Genomic DNA, 17,040 nt, shown 5'->3' with positions numbered 1-17,040 from the left:
ACTCACAAGCTCAGCTCACTTTTCAAAAGGCTGACAAGCAGCGTGACATGGCCTAGGAGTACAGATTCTGAAGCCAGACGGCCTTGGTCGAAGCCTGGGTCAGCCAGACAGCAGGCCCGCACACGAGCTGCCTGCCTTCACCATGGCCTGGTGTTCTCACTGGCAGAATGGGGACAACAGTGTCCACGGCACAGGGCTAACAGGACAATCGGATGAGATAGAAACACACGAGCAATCCCACAAGGAAACAAGGAAATTCCGTTTACAGTTGTCACTCGTTTCCAATTGACATGAAATAATGTGCATTAGGCATGAAGTAAAAAAGATGGGGATAATTCAAGACACATGGGCAAATAATTTCGACACAAAGACATTAAAGACTAAACCACGCACAAAACAAAGCCTCTGTTTAACCCTAGTATCTTGGCTGTGCTTTGTTACTGTCACTGTGGCGGCTTTCAGAAGACAGTCCGTAACAGTTTACAACTTTTGAATATATTCCTGCCAGGGAGCACTGCTATTTACATGGCCCTAACGGGGGCTGGTGACATGGTTTTAAGAAACAGAATATGACCAGAAAGACAACACCCAGGAAAAATGATCATTTAGAGTGAAATAAAGACTTCCACATTTACAAAACCACGTCCATAATACAAAATTCTAATTTTACCAATTCTTTCCAATACTGCTTCTAATTAGAAAGCCTCTTTTGTTTTTTATCTCCTGTAGTTTTTGTGATCTATACCTACTTCCTGACTTGTTCATACATTCATTACACACTGTGTGAACCAACTCTCTCCTGGCTCTGTTAGTTCTCAGTACCGTAAGCTCACTGCATAGTTTAAACCACTGTATGGTTTAAACACACTACTTTAAGCTCACTGCATAGTTAAAAAAACTGTATGGTTTAAATACAGTACTTTAAGTTCACTGTATAGTTTAAATTGCATGCAGATTGGTTCACGTACAATTTTTTTTTTTTAATGAGCAATTGATTCTGTGCCAAGAAAGCAAATATCTAGGAGAAAAAGCAGGGGAACCAAAAGCATGCTTATAAGTCATATAATTTCTCATGGCTTAATTTTAGTACAGCATCTATTTTTTGTAAATTACGACACCTAATTTCAGGGTGAAATTCACAAATTCTAGTTTTTAAATTGTTTTTCTCATTAGAAAAACGTTCACACAGGAAAATCATATTACCAATCTTAAATATATCACAGAAAAGAAAATAATTTTACCTGAACACAAAGTATCATGTGAAAGGTTCAAAGATGCTTCATGCAGAAGGTTCACAGTGTTATCATCAGACTGTTCAATCATCTGGGAGGCTGAAAACACAATCACAACTCCTCATTAACACAGCTCTGAGCTCTGGGAGCAGATGAGGCCGACAGCAGGCCCACTCGTTCAGCTCTTGTATGACACACAGAACTTACTCCTGGTACTTCCCATTCTAGACTTCAGCAGCACGATGAGCACACAAACTATGTCTTACTCAAGTCTACTGCTGATAAGAGTCATTAAAATATAGTTTATACAAGTCATTCCATAAAAAAGGCATGAACCCCTAGGATAATAAAATTTGGAAGGGATCTGGGGAGTCGGTCACCTTGAACCTAAGCAGAAGCTCAACAGAGGCAAACAGAGCGTTTCAGTCAGTCTCACTGCTCCATGGTCAAGGCCTTTTTTCACAATAATCACAGACAGCTGCCTCTTTGAGCAAAGTAGTGGTTCTCAACCAGGGGTCGCCTGGGCGCCCTGCAGACACCGCTGGACATCACGGGTTGGGTGGGGTGGACCGTGAGCGTGTTTCGGGCATCTAGCAGGCAGAAGCCAGGGATATTGCTGAACGTTCTGTCAGGCACAGGACTCTGCAACAGCAAAGAAACACCCAGCCCCAAATGTGCAGCGTGCAGAGACTGACAAAGCCTGGAGGTTTCATAGGGGACTTTCAGGTGACCAGTGACTTAACAAGCAAGACCATGGGTGTTATTTTCAAAGGCCATGCAGATCAGGAACAAAATTGATACCCTGGTCACACAGACAAAGACTTTTTTTTGAGGAGACTATAAAGGATACTTTTCTGAGAAAACAATTATAAAATGAGAATAAACCAAGATAAGGAAGGTAAGCACAGAAACAAAATTTTCAGTTGTTTTAAACTGTGCCGGAGGCAGTTATGTAGCACAATTAACACTGCAAAGCAATGGAGTAAAGTCTAAGGCAAATTACTCCACATACACATAAAGGCAAATACACAATTATTTGCTGAACCAATTTGGATATTCCCCTGGGACATTGGTAGTGTCCTACCTCAACAACCATTTCCATCTTCCTCTTACAACAGAACCAAATTTAATTAGTGTAAATACACATCCCAGTTAAGACTACATGTCAGTCTTGTTTGCCAGGCCCTGCAGACGACTTGGTTTTGTTTCCTACTTCCTAGGCTAAAACTACTGCGTTCCCTTAGCTATGTCATCCTGAATACCACTGGCCATTCTAAAGTTAACTGGAAGATTAAATTAGATATATGAAAACAAACACACAGAACTGTATTATATTTCCTGCTTATCTAGAGTGCCTTTTTGCCTCTGCAGCTCTTGAGCCATAAATGGTTGCACTTAACTTGCAACCAGGAATGGCCACAGGACTGCGTCTGGCCAGCGGAACCCGGCAGTGGCAGCGGACAGAACCTGGTGGGGCTGCTCACAGGGAACTGGCCCCGATGAAGGCAGGGCAGGAAGATGGGGCCCAGGCTCTTCAGAACACTCAGAACACAGACCTGCCTCCTCTTTTGTCAGGACAAAGAAACGCAACATGTTTATCTGTTATTGGCAGCCACAACTAACCTTAAAACCTTAACTGCCCGCTGCAATATGATATACAAACACAGATTCAGGACAGATGAAATAACTAACCTTAAACTGTAAGAGTAATAGAAGAAAATGTAACAGCTACAACAACTTTAAAACCTTGTGCAGGAGGAGTTCTACACATCACAGGAATCCTGAAGGCCAGAAGGAAAAGACAAACAGGTTTGTCTACCTTAAACATAACGTATCTGTTTCTTACAAGTCACCGCATGTTAAATGATAAACAGCAGAGTCTGTGCATGTTATTCAACAGTCTATTTGCTGAGTGCTTCCTACATAAGTACAAGTGCTCACACAAGAAGCTGGGAGAGAATCCTTGTAACACGTAATTAGCTCTTATAAATCAGAAAGAAAGTAATACGTAATAGGCAGTTGTACAAAGATTCAGAAATAATGTACAGAGCATAACATTTAAATGCAGTCAGTGGTATGAAGACTTTCAACCTCACTAGCAAACACACTGGCGACCTCAAAAGCAAATTAAACAGAGAACTGCAATGTTTCCATCTCAGATTGAGAGAGATGTGAAGACTAATGCCATCCAGTTTACCAAGGGTGAGACCCTGAAGTTCTCATAAACGACTGGCAAAGGGTGAAATGGCACAAACTTTCTGAAGGGCAATTTGACAATATCTACCAAAAGCTTTAAAGTCTGCCTTCGTGACTTAATATTATTGCAAATACATGAAATACACAGAAACGTATTCATGTAGAAGCATGTCCACTAGCATGTGGGCTATGAGAGCAAACGGTAGGGAGCAAGCTGGATGGCCAAAAAGGAAAATGACCACATACCATGCAGCTAAAAGAAAGAAAATAAAACTGCAGCACTATCTCTAAAAAGAAAAACTAGAAAAATAGACAATGAAACATCTTAAAAAAAAAGAGAGAGATATTCTACACCAAGATACTTCTAAATGAAAAAAGGTTTAAAGTAAGAAGTATGCCACAATCTAATTAAGGTAAAGAAAAATTACACCACTGCAAAGAAAGATACAGAAACCTGTTCTTTTTCATGACTACATGGACGACCCACTTGAAAAAGACCTGGAGAAACACAAAACTCACGTTACCCAGGGGCAGAGGAGAATTAGGTGGGAATCAAGACGGAGGTTTATTACAAACAATACACTGGTCAATGTTTATGAAAACATGCTTGTGTATTACTTAAAAATTTAAGATAAAAGAAATAAAAGTAAAAGGTAAACTGAAGCATTAGATACTTAATCTAAAGCAAACTTCAGAAGAGGGGAATGATTAATTTTTTAAGAAAGAAAAATCCCAAATATATTAAATAGCAAAGGTATACAACAAATAGGGTTTTAAACCTGGAGAATACTAAAAACCCACTATATTCTTAAAAAATCAGAATAAAGCAAAAGATTTTCTGGAAGAAAGTATCAACAAAGTCTACTCTGAAACAGTTAAAATAAAGAAACATCAGCTAAAATAATTATGTAAAAGAAAAAGCCCTTTCCACGATTGATTCACCTATTTCACAATTCTCCCTGTGTCAAGTGCCAGCACTTACAGGTGGGGGAAAGGTTTTCCCGTTTCTCCTTCATCTCCTGCAGCCTCTTCTTCATTGCACTGTGGTGGCCCCTACAGACTTTACCTGTCGGACTGTACACCAACGAGCCATTAGATTCAAATGAGAGAACAGGAACATTGGTACCTGAAAATAAATATCCGGTTTTAAGTTTAAAAATGCCTTCCTTCTTCAACAATGTTTTTCCTTTAAGGACACCCTTGTCCCCCTTCCGCAGGTTTCCCCTTCCCTTATGGCAGACACACAGAGACCCACGGGTGAACTTGGCGGCAAGAAGGGAGCTCGAGGTACCCCCGAGCCCTGCAGGGACGGGCTCGATGTGAGCCACGCTGGGGGGCGGGGGCGGGGGGTGGGGCGCAGCCTGGAGCACAGGAGGCGGACACAGGCACCAGGGAGAGAGACTTGATTTGTTAGGGAAAGGAAGGACTGAGCTGAGGACAAGGGATTCAGCCAGTTTTCTGCGTTATCGGGTATCGTGCGCAGGCTCAACACCTAGAGGAATGAACACTTTCTATTTCTATGCTAAGCATTATAGTTTAACAAAACTGCTTATCTGTATCAGTGATGTGTCAAGATTGGTCTGAAACAATGAATTGAGAAACCAGTGAAAAAGGTAAAAAAGAGAAATACTAAGAACACATGAAGTACTTCAAAGTCTGATATGATCTTTGAAAGTATTTTTCTAAATCATTACAAGAACTATCATCTAACATCTGACTACTCTGGATAACAAAATAAAAACACCAAGTCCTGGGTAAAAATACAGATAGACAGACAGACAGACACACACATACATAAAGAAGAAATAACGGATTCATTCCAATAGAGTTAATCAAAGACCACATCTTTAATAATCATCCCTGGGGGAAAAATAGTTCCATTAATCTGGTGAACGGTTAGTTCAACAGTGTGGCCCAATGATGGCTGTGGTCAAGTTTCTTGCAGTGACTTGTGTCTCTGACCTGTGAGGCTAAAACTGTACCCCTCAGCCACATCCCCCAGGATGCAGGAGTCAGCCGGCAAACGAGGCCACAAGCACAGACACGAGCACCAAGGACATCCTGGTCTCTCAGCTTACCCAGAGTGGTTTTCTGCTGTTGCAGCTCTTTAGCCATTTTCTCAAATTTCCTTTGCAGTCTTTTATCGTTTTCTGGTGTTCTGGGAATAAAATCTTTGGGCTGCATACACTTGCGCTGCACAAGAAGAACATAAAAATTAACACCGCACTGTTGTGCAAGACAGGAAAAGAAACCTTTCACACACACTGCTGTTACCTTTTGTAATATCAATAATAAAACCTTCTTAGAGAGGTATTTCTTGCACTGTATGTGAATTTGTAGTATTTATTCTTTCTACAACTGTGAGAACATGGACAGAATTTTAAGACTTAATAAAGCACTATATGGGCCTTTTCAGGTGGCTGAGTAGTATAAAATCTGCCTGTCAAAGCAGGAGACGTGGGTTCCATCCCTGGGTTGGGAAGATCCCCTGGAGGAGGAAATGGCAATCCACTCCAGTATTCTTGCCTGGGAAGTCCCATGGACAGAGAAGCATTGCTGGCTACAGTCCCTGGGGTCGCAAAGAGTCGGACATGAGTGAGCAACTGAGCACCGAGGCAAAGAGATGTATGCTAAATAGCTACATTTTCTGAGGCATTTTCAGGGTCTTTGCATCGTTTCCATGAGAATTCTTAAAATTAGTCTCTTTTTCCTAACTTTTGCTACTTTTAGTTATCCACTCCCGCCGCCACCACCCCCCCCCAAAAAAATCATGACATGGTAAAATGACACACAAGGAATTATTTTATAACTACCAAAGAAGAGAACCATTATTTAATCTTGTCTTACTGTCATTAAGTCACAGTAACTCCATCCGGCCAGTACCTACACACCCGAAGTGCGACAAACGAAGAAGCCCGGGGCACGTATCCAAGGAACTCACTTCTCAGCCCAATGTGCTCATGTGCATCCCAGTCTAATCCCTCTTGTCCCAATCTACAGGAAGAACTTCTTAGCATTCAAGGCTGGTGCTACACTGTGCTTTCAATTGGCACCCTGCTCAATTCCTTAATAACTCACTCATTCATCATTTAACAAAAAGGTTACTACGTCAGACACTGGTCTTAAAACACAGAAAGATTCTTGCCATCAAGGAGCTTATTCTCTGAAGGAATGACAGAAAATATACATAACAAATGAATCAAATAGCATGAGTGTCAGGCCTGCACTGTTTCTGCCAAAGTACCCGTGTAGAAGTAGAATCCAGGTCCTGACCAGCAGTCAGCTTTGCGACTCTGGGCCCCTAGCGGTGGAGGCGGCCAGCACTGCACTTTCCAGGGTCGCAGCGACAATGTGGGCAGGCGACCAGCAGAACGTACAGATCCCAGGTGCCGCAGGTCTGGAAGCACTGTCACCCACGAGGGGCCCCGTGCTTCCGTGAGACCAACTGCCCCTAGCTTTACAGTAAGTTAGAAGGGGTAAGTGCTGCAAGAAGGAAAAAGGCAGGGGAGGGTCAGGACACTGGACAGTGGGAAGGACCCGCCTCTGTAAATGGGAGTCAGAGGGCTGCTCCCGGAGGTGCCCCCACGGGACTCAGAGAAGCTCCTGCGGGTGGATGAGGGAAGCGTGTTCAGACAGAGGAACAGACGGTGCGATGGCTCTAACAAGTGCACCCAGTGAGTGTGAAGCACAGCGAGCAGGAGGCTCATGCCAGCAGCAGGGAGGGAGCGCAGCAGAGCCTCCCCAGAGGCCATAACCGGCCTGGAGTCAGGGTCAAGCTGCACCTGCACTTGGCGGGGGCGGGGGGCGGCGGGGGGTGCGGTGAGCAAAGGGAATGCCTTTAGGGACGAATAAATCCTTAAGTGGCGAAGGGTGTGAGCAGACATTATTAATGCTCCAGATTAGGAAAGATATAACAGATGGGTAATATTCAGCACAGGTCAGTGTTACAAAATAAGCACCCTTGTACGCTATTGGCGGAACTGTGTAAGTCCACTTCTAGATATTCCACTTGGGAGAAATAAACTCAAACAGGTTACATGAACCATATAATTAGTAAAAATCATCAATGATTTAAGGGTGCCTGAACCCAAGAGATGTTCATGCTATTTAACACAAAGCAGAAGACAGTGGAGCCACATACACACACTGACATGAGAACACATGGTCTAAGCGAGGAAGAAAAAGTAACCCACCAAGCAGTACATCAACGTAGTAGAGCCTGGCTCACATAAAACCTATGCGCACACACACATGTGTGAAACACACATGTACCAAAGATCATACAACCTACAAGAACCCAAATCAAACTGAAAACTATTTTTTGAGGAAAGGGAAATTAGGAGAAATCTGCCTGATCTGAGTTTACTCAATGAATGTAATGAAAATGTGCTTTTATTGCCAATGTTTAATATAAACACTTGTTTTTATTGTTTTTATTTTTTAAACACTTCTTTTTAAAACAGCAGACACAGCTACTGCGGATCTACCACAGAGTCACTACTGTCCAACACGATCTGGACAGACACTGAAGTTTTCAGCCCTGCGTGAGCGTGTTCCAGGTTGTCTGAGAAGAAATGTGAAAGAGATACAGGATTTACCATTTTCAGAAACCGTGGGGACATCCATGGGAATGTCTCCCCCAGTCTACAGGAAATGTATAGCCCTCTTCTGCCTGACTCAGTTTGGAGTCTACTAATCTCTCCAACAGGGATTCTCACATGACAACAAACTGACATTTCACAGTCAACAGTTCACTCTCAGATGCAGAAATCAATTAAAACTTTTAAATAATAAACTGAAACAGATCAAGTGTATTTCACCAGAGACACAACTGAATCCTGAAGTCATTACCAGAGCACCTGTGCAGGTGCTGGTCTCTGAGCAACTGTCAGTTCTCCTATGGCCAAAGAGTCTCTTCTATTTCTTACAAACTCCATCAAAGCACTCCTGGGATGAAATAATCTATAACCCATTAAACAATGCTGTGTGAGAAGAACATTATCACCAACAGCAATTCTTAAAGACAATGCAAATACATTTCAGAAAGTTTTTATTTTCTAGGAATAAAAAATGAATAAACCTGTAACTGCCATGGCCCACACTAAAGTCATGTACTTACTTTTTTTTTAAGCAGGCTTGGTAGGTGTTGGTTAGTGTTGGCTGCAGGGAACAGCGACTCATCAATGTGCACTCCAGCTACCCTGCATCTGCGGAACCAAGATGGGGGTAATGAGCATGTTCCTGTGAGAGTCACACAACATTAAATCTGCACACATGTCAGTCAGCAGTGGGAGAACCCCTGCACGGGCCACTTTGACAGAATCCTTTAAAATAAGTGCATTTATTACTGAACACAAAAGGCTATACAAATTCAACTTGCCAAAACCTTCTCTAACATGGTGTTTAAGAATGGAAGTGAGAAAGCAGTTACAGGAAGTTCAATTTTTATGTAACAAGTTTAGACTTGCAACAACACTTCAAAAAGATCAGTGCCTGGCACTCATAAAGGCAGAAGCACATGCCATTAAATGTAATTTAAGAGTAGACAGGCCATAAAATGAATAACCTAGAGCTGGAAGGTCCTACAGAAACAGGCCAGAAAGCTTGCCTTTCCTCCAAAACCGCATCCCCCTCCTGTATGTCTGTCAAGGCATTGCTGCCACCTGGTGCCCAGGTCTGGGCCCTGGCCACCCTGGCAGAGCAGCCACCCTGGTCCCAGCTACCCCTGGGCTGAGCGGCCACCCTGGTCCCAGCGGCCACCCTGGTCCCGGCCACCCCTGGGCTCAGCGGCCACCCTGGTCCCAGCAGCCACCATGGGCCGAGTGCCCACCCCCGGGCCAAGCGGCCACTCCGGTCCCAGCAGCCTGCTCCCTCAGCTCGTCCAGCGTCCCATCTGCCATTCCTCCTGCGTCATTCCCTCACCCCTCGCCTGTAGAGGGGATCCCCCCACCACTACCTACTTCTGATCGTTCACCTGCTCAAATCTAAACAACTACAATGATTTTCCAAACAATCTCCTTTCCTATGGTTTCTCCTCTCCTGGTTTTATATAATACTGAAATTTTAATCTTAAAACATTTTATTCATCTTTCCATATCCCAGATCAAACACCTTCTACCACTCTTGTGTTTACATAATTATGTCACCGATCTGCTAAGTCTTTTTAAAATAAGGCCCCAATCAACTCCGACTGTAGTTCACAAGACTATTAACTCTGTTCAACATTAATATGCAAATAACAGCTGAAAATAGAATACAGTGGAATAAAAAAAAAGAAATGAGGCAAATGTATCCATGGCTATACAGAAAAGTCTCTAAAATAAGGATGAAAAGGCAATTTTAAGAGTGTGTGTTTGTGTATGGTATTATACAGTTAAGCATTTCTCACTTGAAAAAATTTTGAGGGGTGACACACCAAACTGACAATTTGTTGTAGTCACTAAGCTGTGTCCGACTCTTCTGTGACCTCATGGACTGTAGCCCCCCAGGCTCCTCTGTCCATGGCGTTCTCCAGGTAAGAATACTGGAGTGGGTGGCATTCCCTTCTCCAGGGGATCTTCCCAACTCAGAGATCGAACCTGCATCTCCCACACTGGCAGGCAGATTCTTTACCACTGAGCCACCAGGTAGGGCCCTCACCAGTTACAAATCTCGAAGTGTGACTTGAGGGCAAAACTGTTTCCGTAAGAACGCCTTCTGCCTTGCCATTTCTGCTCCTCACCTTCAAAGCACACAACACATAAAGGTAACCAGCTTTACGTCCTGCCCACATCAGGTGCAGACGCAGACAGGCAAAGGACCTAGGAAGGTGCCAATTTTACCTCCAGCACAGCTCACCAGCTCCACCTGCTCAGAAGGAATGTCACCCATTTCCCACTGTGACAGGCAACAAAACAGACAAAAACAGGTGGCAGGGAAGCACCCAAAGAGAAGACGTGATGAGACCTGGGATCATCCTATTGACATGAACAGGCGGTAAGGTCAGGACTGGAGTGCCGTGTGGCTCAGCCAGGCCCTGAGAGCCTCCTCCAGCCGGTAGGGAGCAGCGCCTTTCCTCCTACTAACAACCGAGGAAACTGAGGCTCACAGGAAACCATCGGCGGAGTTCACAAAACCACAAGTCTCCTCCCCTGTCAGCAGCCCGGGAGGCTCGCCCCAGCGGGCAGAGGCGCGCCTGACCCCAGACTCGTCCCCACGAGGCAGGACGCAGCCCGCTGTGGACACACTGCCTCAAGGCGCTGGGGGTGAGCCCGGATCCGCCAGCGATACAAGCACCCCATGCGCGCACGTGCTGCGGGACACACTGGTGCCTCTACATCAAAACCACCGCTCATCAGGCGCTCAATCACAGTCTACTGCGTAAACAGAAAACACTCACCAGCTGGATTTCTGCTTTTCTTCAGCAAAGGACAACAATGACACCAACTCCCCACCTAGTGATTGAGAAGAGAAGTGTTGGCTGCGGCTGCCCTCGGAGCCCTGCGATCGGCCCAGGTCTCCCAACAAGTCCTGCTCTGGACCCAGCGAAGCCAGCTGGACCGCAGTGCGGCCCCAACAGTTGCTGGGGACCCCCACGCCCTGCACCCTCACAACTAGTCGGCAAGTCATAATGCACAAGGAACTGAATCCCTGCGCGGAAGGGCTGGGTGCTGAGGGGGGACCACAAGCAGGTCCTGAGGCGAGGATGGGGCGGAGCGTCTCCAGACTGCAAGCGTGGTCCTGACAGGGGGGCTTGGCTCCCTCTCCCACCAGCAACTCAGGGAGGGGGCACGGAGCAGCACGTGGAGTGAGCCTCGACCACCAGCCCCAGTGGGGGTGCGGCCAGTCTGGGGCAGCACCGTGCCCACGGCCGGGTCTGCAGTCCAAGCTACTTTCCAGGAGTGATCAGAGAGCCAGGGTTTGAACACAGACGAAAGGAAAGAGAAGTTTTCTAACTGTGTCTGAAGGAGGGGTACTCGAGAGAAACACCACCAGTGACAGAGGAGCGCCCAGAGGCCGGCTTGGTGGTCCAGGATCCCGCGCTGCGCCTGCGCACCTAGCAGCAAAGGCCCTCTCCCGTGAGCTCTACGCTCCAGACGCACCCAGGCCAGCCCGCCGGCCAGCTCCGGCCTTCTCCCGGGAGGCAGCACTTTATTATGCTCACTCCTGCTCACTGATCTTCAAACTAGAGGATGTGTGTGCCTGGGAAACATGAAAACTTTTAAACAGTAAGCAGACAGGGAGAATTTGAGGCAGTGAACTGCAATCCCTGCCTTCCATCAGCTCCGCTGCAGCCCGACCTCAGGCCTACAACCCCTGAGGCTCTGCCTCTCTCCGCTGCTCCCCCTCACCCTGCCAGGCCATGCTGACCCCCTGGACTCCCCACCAGAAGCCCCGACACCCCACCCCTCACCCCAGAGCCTTTGAAATTGCCCTTAAAAGGCTGACCAACTCCAACCGAACTGCATCAGGGCATACGCTGGAGAAAAAAAGCTTCTGGCACAACAAAAGGAGGGACAATGGACCCACAAGTCCGATGACTCTCCTCCTTAATTTAGTGAATCCCACGACACCCCACTCCAGTACTCTTGCCTGGAAAATCCATGGACAGAGGAGCCTGGTGGGCTGCAGTCCATGGGGTGGCTAAGAGTCGGACACGACAGAGCAACTTCACTTTCACTTTTTACTTTCATGCATTGGAGAAGGAAAGGGCAACCCACTCCAGTATTCTTGCCTGGAGAATCCCAGGGACAGAGGAGCCTAATGGGCTGCCATCTATGGGGTCGCACAGAGTTGGACACGACTGAAGAGACTTAGCAGTAGCAGCAGGACACCTGCCTGGGCCCATCACACATATTTCTGTCAAGAGTGAATCTTTAAATGAGGTGCTCTGGCCAAGGCTTAGACACATTGCAGAGAAGGGAGGGGACCACCCTGCCTTTTCAGTCCCTCAAATGCAGCAGCGAGGACTGAGGGGGACCCAGGACAGCAAAGCAAGTGTGATGATGGAGTGGCCTTGCCCCTCACACGTGAAATGACAAAACTGCTGAGCAATCTCGATGCCCACATAGGAGGTGTCATGAGCTGGCAGGAAAGGCATCTTTGGGCTTGAAGGGCAGGTCCCCATGGGAACTCACTGACGGACTATACACAGATGCTATGGAAATAAACACATGGCACACATACACATCCGTATCACTAACTCTGCCCCGAGAAAGTGCAGGAGCAGCAGCCTGTGGCGATGAGCATGCCCAATTCCCCTCAGAGTTTAGGTCCAAATAATATTTTCCATTAAAAGGAACCAGGGCTCCTTGGAGAAAAGGCTGAATCCAGGGCTGGGAAAGAGAAAGTACAAGCTGAGCCTGAATTAAACTGTGCCAGAAGAAAACAGAAGTGTCCAGAGAATGACAGAGAAATGATAAGCTAAGATAAGTCACCGTGAATGGGCTACCACTGGCCATTGGGGGACAATTCAAACCTTAAAAGGTACACTGCAAGGAATGAGATATGATCCTCTGGATACAGAACACACACAGACACAGTGTGAGGAGCGACAGTTATTTGCACAGTTGGAAAGTACCTCCCGCAAAAGCCAAGCGGGTGAACTCGTCCCAGAGGAGCAGCCTGGGAGGCGCCGCCGCCACAGAGAGGACCTGTCAGCACCCCCAAGCTGACCCTCCACGAAACAGACCCCGGACCGCCTCAGAGGAGACACCCGGCAAGCCTGACTCAGCCCCAGGAGGCTGCTGTTGGGTCTCCTCGTCTTTCTCCCCTTGAGCCCTTCCAGACACTATGGGAGCTTCTGGGGTGAAGCCAATGGCTGTCAGGTGTGTGGCTGGTGAGATCAGCGTGGATGGCCACGGTGCGGCCGTGCAAGGACATGTGCACATCTGTAGGAAATGAACGCAGGGGCGGGGGGCAGGCTCTCAAATGCGCAACAGCACTGCCTGGGAACTGTGCCCCCAGCTATCTGTGACTGTTAAAAAAAAATCTAACTTTCTGATCATGCTTCTGTGCAAGTTAAGTCACTTCAGTTCTGTCTCTGTGACACTATGGACTGTAAGCCCACCAGGCTCCTCTGTCCATGGGATTCTCCAGGCAAGAATACTGGAGTGGGCAGCCATTCCCTTCTCCAGGGGATCTTTCTGACCTGGGGTGGAACCCCTCTCTTTTACGTCTCCTGCACTGCTAGGCAGGCTCTTTACCACCAGCACCACCTGGGGAGTCAACCTTCTCCAACTGAACTGAGGTGACCATCAAGCATGGCCTTCCCTCTTTCATCTTCTTCTTCCTCAAACATGGAAATGTTTGTGCCCATAGGAAATGTCAGAATTCTATCAACTGCAGTTACACAGCCGTCTGCTCTTAGAAAGAACACACCCAAAATAACCCAGCAAAACGGGGTTCTAGTGACATCTAGTGACCTTATATATTTCATGAAAGATCACATTCTCAGTGGAAAACACGAGCAATGGCCTGGAGAGGCAGTTAATGAAACAAACACACGACACATAAAATGAAGGTCATTGGCTGTTACCTCCAAGTTTTGTCAAACAAGTTCAGCCTCACTAAAAATCAAGAAAATGCAAATGAAATCAACTGTATCATTTCACCTACAAAGTAGGAAAGATTTCAGGGAATGCAACTTGATAGCATCTATCAAAAGTTTAAATATGTAATAAGCCCTCTAAACCCAAAAGTCCATTTTCAGAATTTAAACCTATGGAAATTCCAACAACACAAGAGACAACTCTACACATGGTCATCACCAGCTGGTCAACACCAAAATCTGACTGACTATATTCTTTGCAGCTGAAGATGGAGAAGCTCTATACAGTCAGCAAAAACAAGACCAGGAGCTGACTGTGGCTCAGATCGTGAGTTCCTTATTGCAAAATTCAGGCTTAAGTTGAAGAAAGTGGGGAAAACCACTAGACCATTCAGACACTGTGTTAGTTGCTAAGCTGTGTCTGACGCTTTGCCACTCAGGTATGACCTAAATCAAATTCATTATGATTATACAGTGGAGATGATGAAAAGATTCAAGGGATTAGATGTGGTAGACAAAGAACCTGAAGAACTACGGATGGAGGTTTGTAACACTGTACACAAGGTGTACCCAAACCACCCCCAAGAAAAGGAAATGCAAGAAGGCAAATGGTTGTCTGAGGAGGCCTTACAAAGAGTTGAGAAAAAGAAGGGAAGGGAAAGGTAAAGGAGAAAGGGAAAGATAAACCATATATACCCAAATAAATGCAGAGTTTCAAAGAACAGCAAGGAGAGGTAAGAAAGCCTTCTTAAGTGAACAATGCAAAGAAAGAGGAAAACATCAGAATGAGAAAGACTAGAGATGTCTTCAAGAAAATCAGAGATGCCAAGGGAACACCTCATGCAAGGATAGGTACTATAGACAGCAACAGCAAGGACCTAATAGAAGCAGAAGAGATTAAGAAGAGGTGGTGAGAATACACAGAAAAACTATACCAAAAAGGTCTTAATGGACCCAGATAACCATGATGGTGTGGTCACTCACCTACAGCCAGACATTCTGGAGTATGAAGTCCAGTGGGCCTTAGGAAGCATTACTATGAACACAGCTAACAGAGGTGATGGAATTCCAGCTGAGCTATTTCAAATCCTAAAAGATGATGCTGTGAAAATACTGAACTCAATATGCCAGCAAATTTGGAAAACTCAGCAGTGGCCAAAAGACTGGAAAAGGTCAGTTTTCATTCCAATCCCAAAGAAAGGCAATGCCAAAGAATGTACCAAACTACCACACAATTGCACTCATTTCACATGCTAGCAAAGTAATGCTCAAAATCCTTCAAGCTAGGCTTCAGCAGTACATGAACCAAACACTTCCAGATATACAAGCTGGATTTAGAAAAAGCAGAGGAACCAGAGATCAAATTGCCAACATTTGCTGGATCATAGAGAAAGCAAAAGAATTCCAGAAAAATATCTACTTCAGTGACCAGGCTAAAGCCTTTGACTGTGTGGATCACAACAAACTGTGGAAAATTCTTAAAGAAATGGGAATACCTTACATCTCCTGAGAAACCTGTATGCAGGTCAAGCAGCAACAGTTCGAACTAGATATGGAACAATGGACTGGTTCCAAATCAGGAAAGGAGTACATCAAGGCTGTATACTGTCACCCTGTTTATTTACCTTATATGCAGCATACATCATGAGAAACGCTGGGCTGGATGAAACACAAGCTGGAATCAAGACTGCGGGAGAAATATCAATAACCTCAGATATGCAGATGATAGACACCACCCTAATGACAGAAAGTAAAGAGGAAATAAAGAGCCTCTTGATGAGGGTGAAAGAGGAGAGTGAAAAAACTGGCTTAAAACACAACATTCAGAAAACTAAGATCATGGCATCGGGTCCCATCACTTCATGGCAGACAGAAGGAGAGAAAATGGAACCAGTGACAGATTTTATTTTCTCGAGCTCCAAAATCACTGTGGATGGTGACTGCAGTCATGAAATTAAAAGACACTTGCTCCTTGGAAGGAAAGCTATGACAAACCTAGAGAACATATTAAGAAGCAGAGACATCAATTTGCTGACAAAGGTTGTATAGTCAAAGCTATAGCTTTTCCAGTAGTCATATACAGACATGAGAGTTGGACCATAAAAACGGCTGAGCACCAAAGAATTCATGCTTTAGAACTGTGGTGCTAGAGAAGACTCCTGAGAGTCCCTTGGACAGAAGGAAGACCAAACAAGTCAATCCTAAAGGAAATCAACCCTCAATATTCATTGCGAAGACTGATGCTGAAGCTGAAGCTCCAGTACTTTGACCACCTGATGCAAAGAACCAACTCATTGCAACAGACACTGATGCTGGGAAAGACTGAGGGCAGGAGGATGAGAAGGCAACAGAGGATAAGATAGTTGGATGGCATCATAAACTCAATAGACATGAGTTTGAGCAAACTCCAGGAGATAGTGGATGACAGAGAAGCCTGACGTGCTGTAGTCCACGGGGTTGCAAAGAGTCGGGCACAACTTACTGACTGAACACCAACCACAAACAGATTATACCTCTGCAAGAAAGTAACGCACACAAAGGTTCAATGCTGTACTGTTTCTGACTGTAAAGAAAAAGAAAATGGAAACCTTCATATTCACTAACAGGAGACAGGCTGCATAAGCTGCTGCTTGTGTGTTGTGCTCAGTCACGTCCGACTCTTTGTGGCCCCATGGACTGTAGCCCACAAGGTTGCTTTGTCCATGCAATTTCCCTGCAAGAATACTGGAGTGGGTCGCCATTTCCTTCTCCAAGGGTATCTTCCTGACCCAGGAATCAAACCCACATCTCATGTCTCCTGCTTTGGCAGGCAGATTCTTTATCACTGTGCTACCTGGGAAGGCCAAGTCACTGGGTATTCCACTATAAAAGACCATATGTATGTTTTAAAAAATGATATATAAAATTGTGGAAAAACATTCGTAACTAAAAATGCATGACTGCTCAGTAATGGGCACCTGCTATCCTTCTGCCCAAAGGAACCGGAATAAAGAGCCGGGGCAGATAAGGCCACCAGTAAATGATGCTAGGATACAGGAAGCAAAGAACCAGAGAGGGGGAACCTCAGGTTCTGAAGACACAAGC

At 45.6% G+C, this 17,040-nt stretch overlaps 1 protein-coding gene across 7 annotated transcripts in view; it reads right to left on the bottom strand.

Moving 5' to 3' along the window:
- Positions 1 to 17,040, bottom strand: part of MCPH1 (microcephalin 1) — a 240,070-nt gene that overhangs the window by 209,193 nt on the left and 13,837 nt on the right. For 6 of the 7 annotated variants that reach the window (XR_009493066.1, NM_001103315.2, XM_059882159.1 and 3 more), the window contains 4 exon segments: positions 8,548 to 8,635; positions 5,507 to 5,621; positions 4,411 to 4,554; positions 1,242 to 1,331 (listed from right to left, as the gene is read on the bottom strand). Coding sequence is in view for 6 of the 7 variants with exons in the window: in NM_001103315.2 (NP_001096785.1) it covers positions 1,242 to 1,331; positions 4,411 to 4,554; positions 5,507 to 5,621; positions 8,548 to 8,635 (437 nt within the window). In the remaining variant the exon portion in view is untranslated. 7 annotated transcript variants of the gene reach the window in all.

Source organism: Bos taurus, chromosome 27, assembly GCF_002263795.3.
Source record: "Bos taurus isolate L1 Dominette 01449 registration number 42190680 breed Hereford chromosome 27, ARS-UCD2.0, whole genome shotgun sequence".
Classification (NCBI taxonomy): Eukaryota; Metazoa; Chordata; class Mammalia; order Artiodactyla; family Bovidae; genus Bos; species Bos taurus.
The sequence above is the reverse complement of the archived record's forward strand: the minus strand, read 5'-3'. Positions and strand labels throughout refer to the sequence as shown.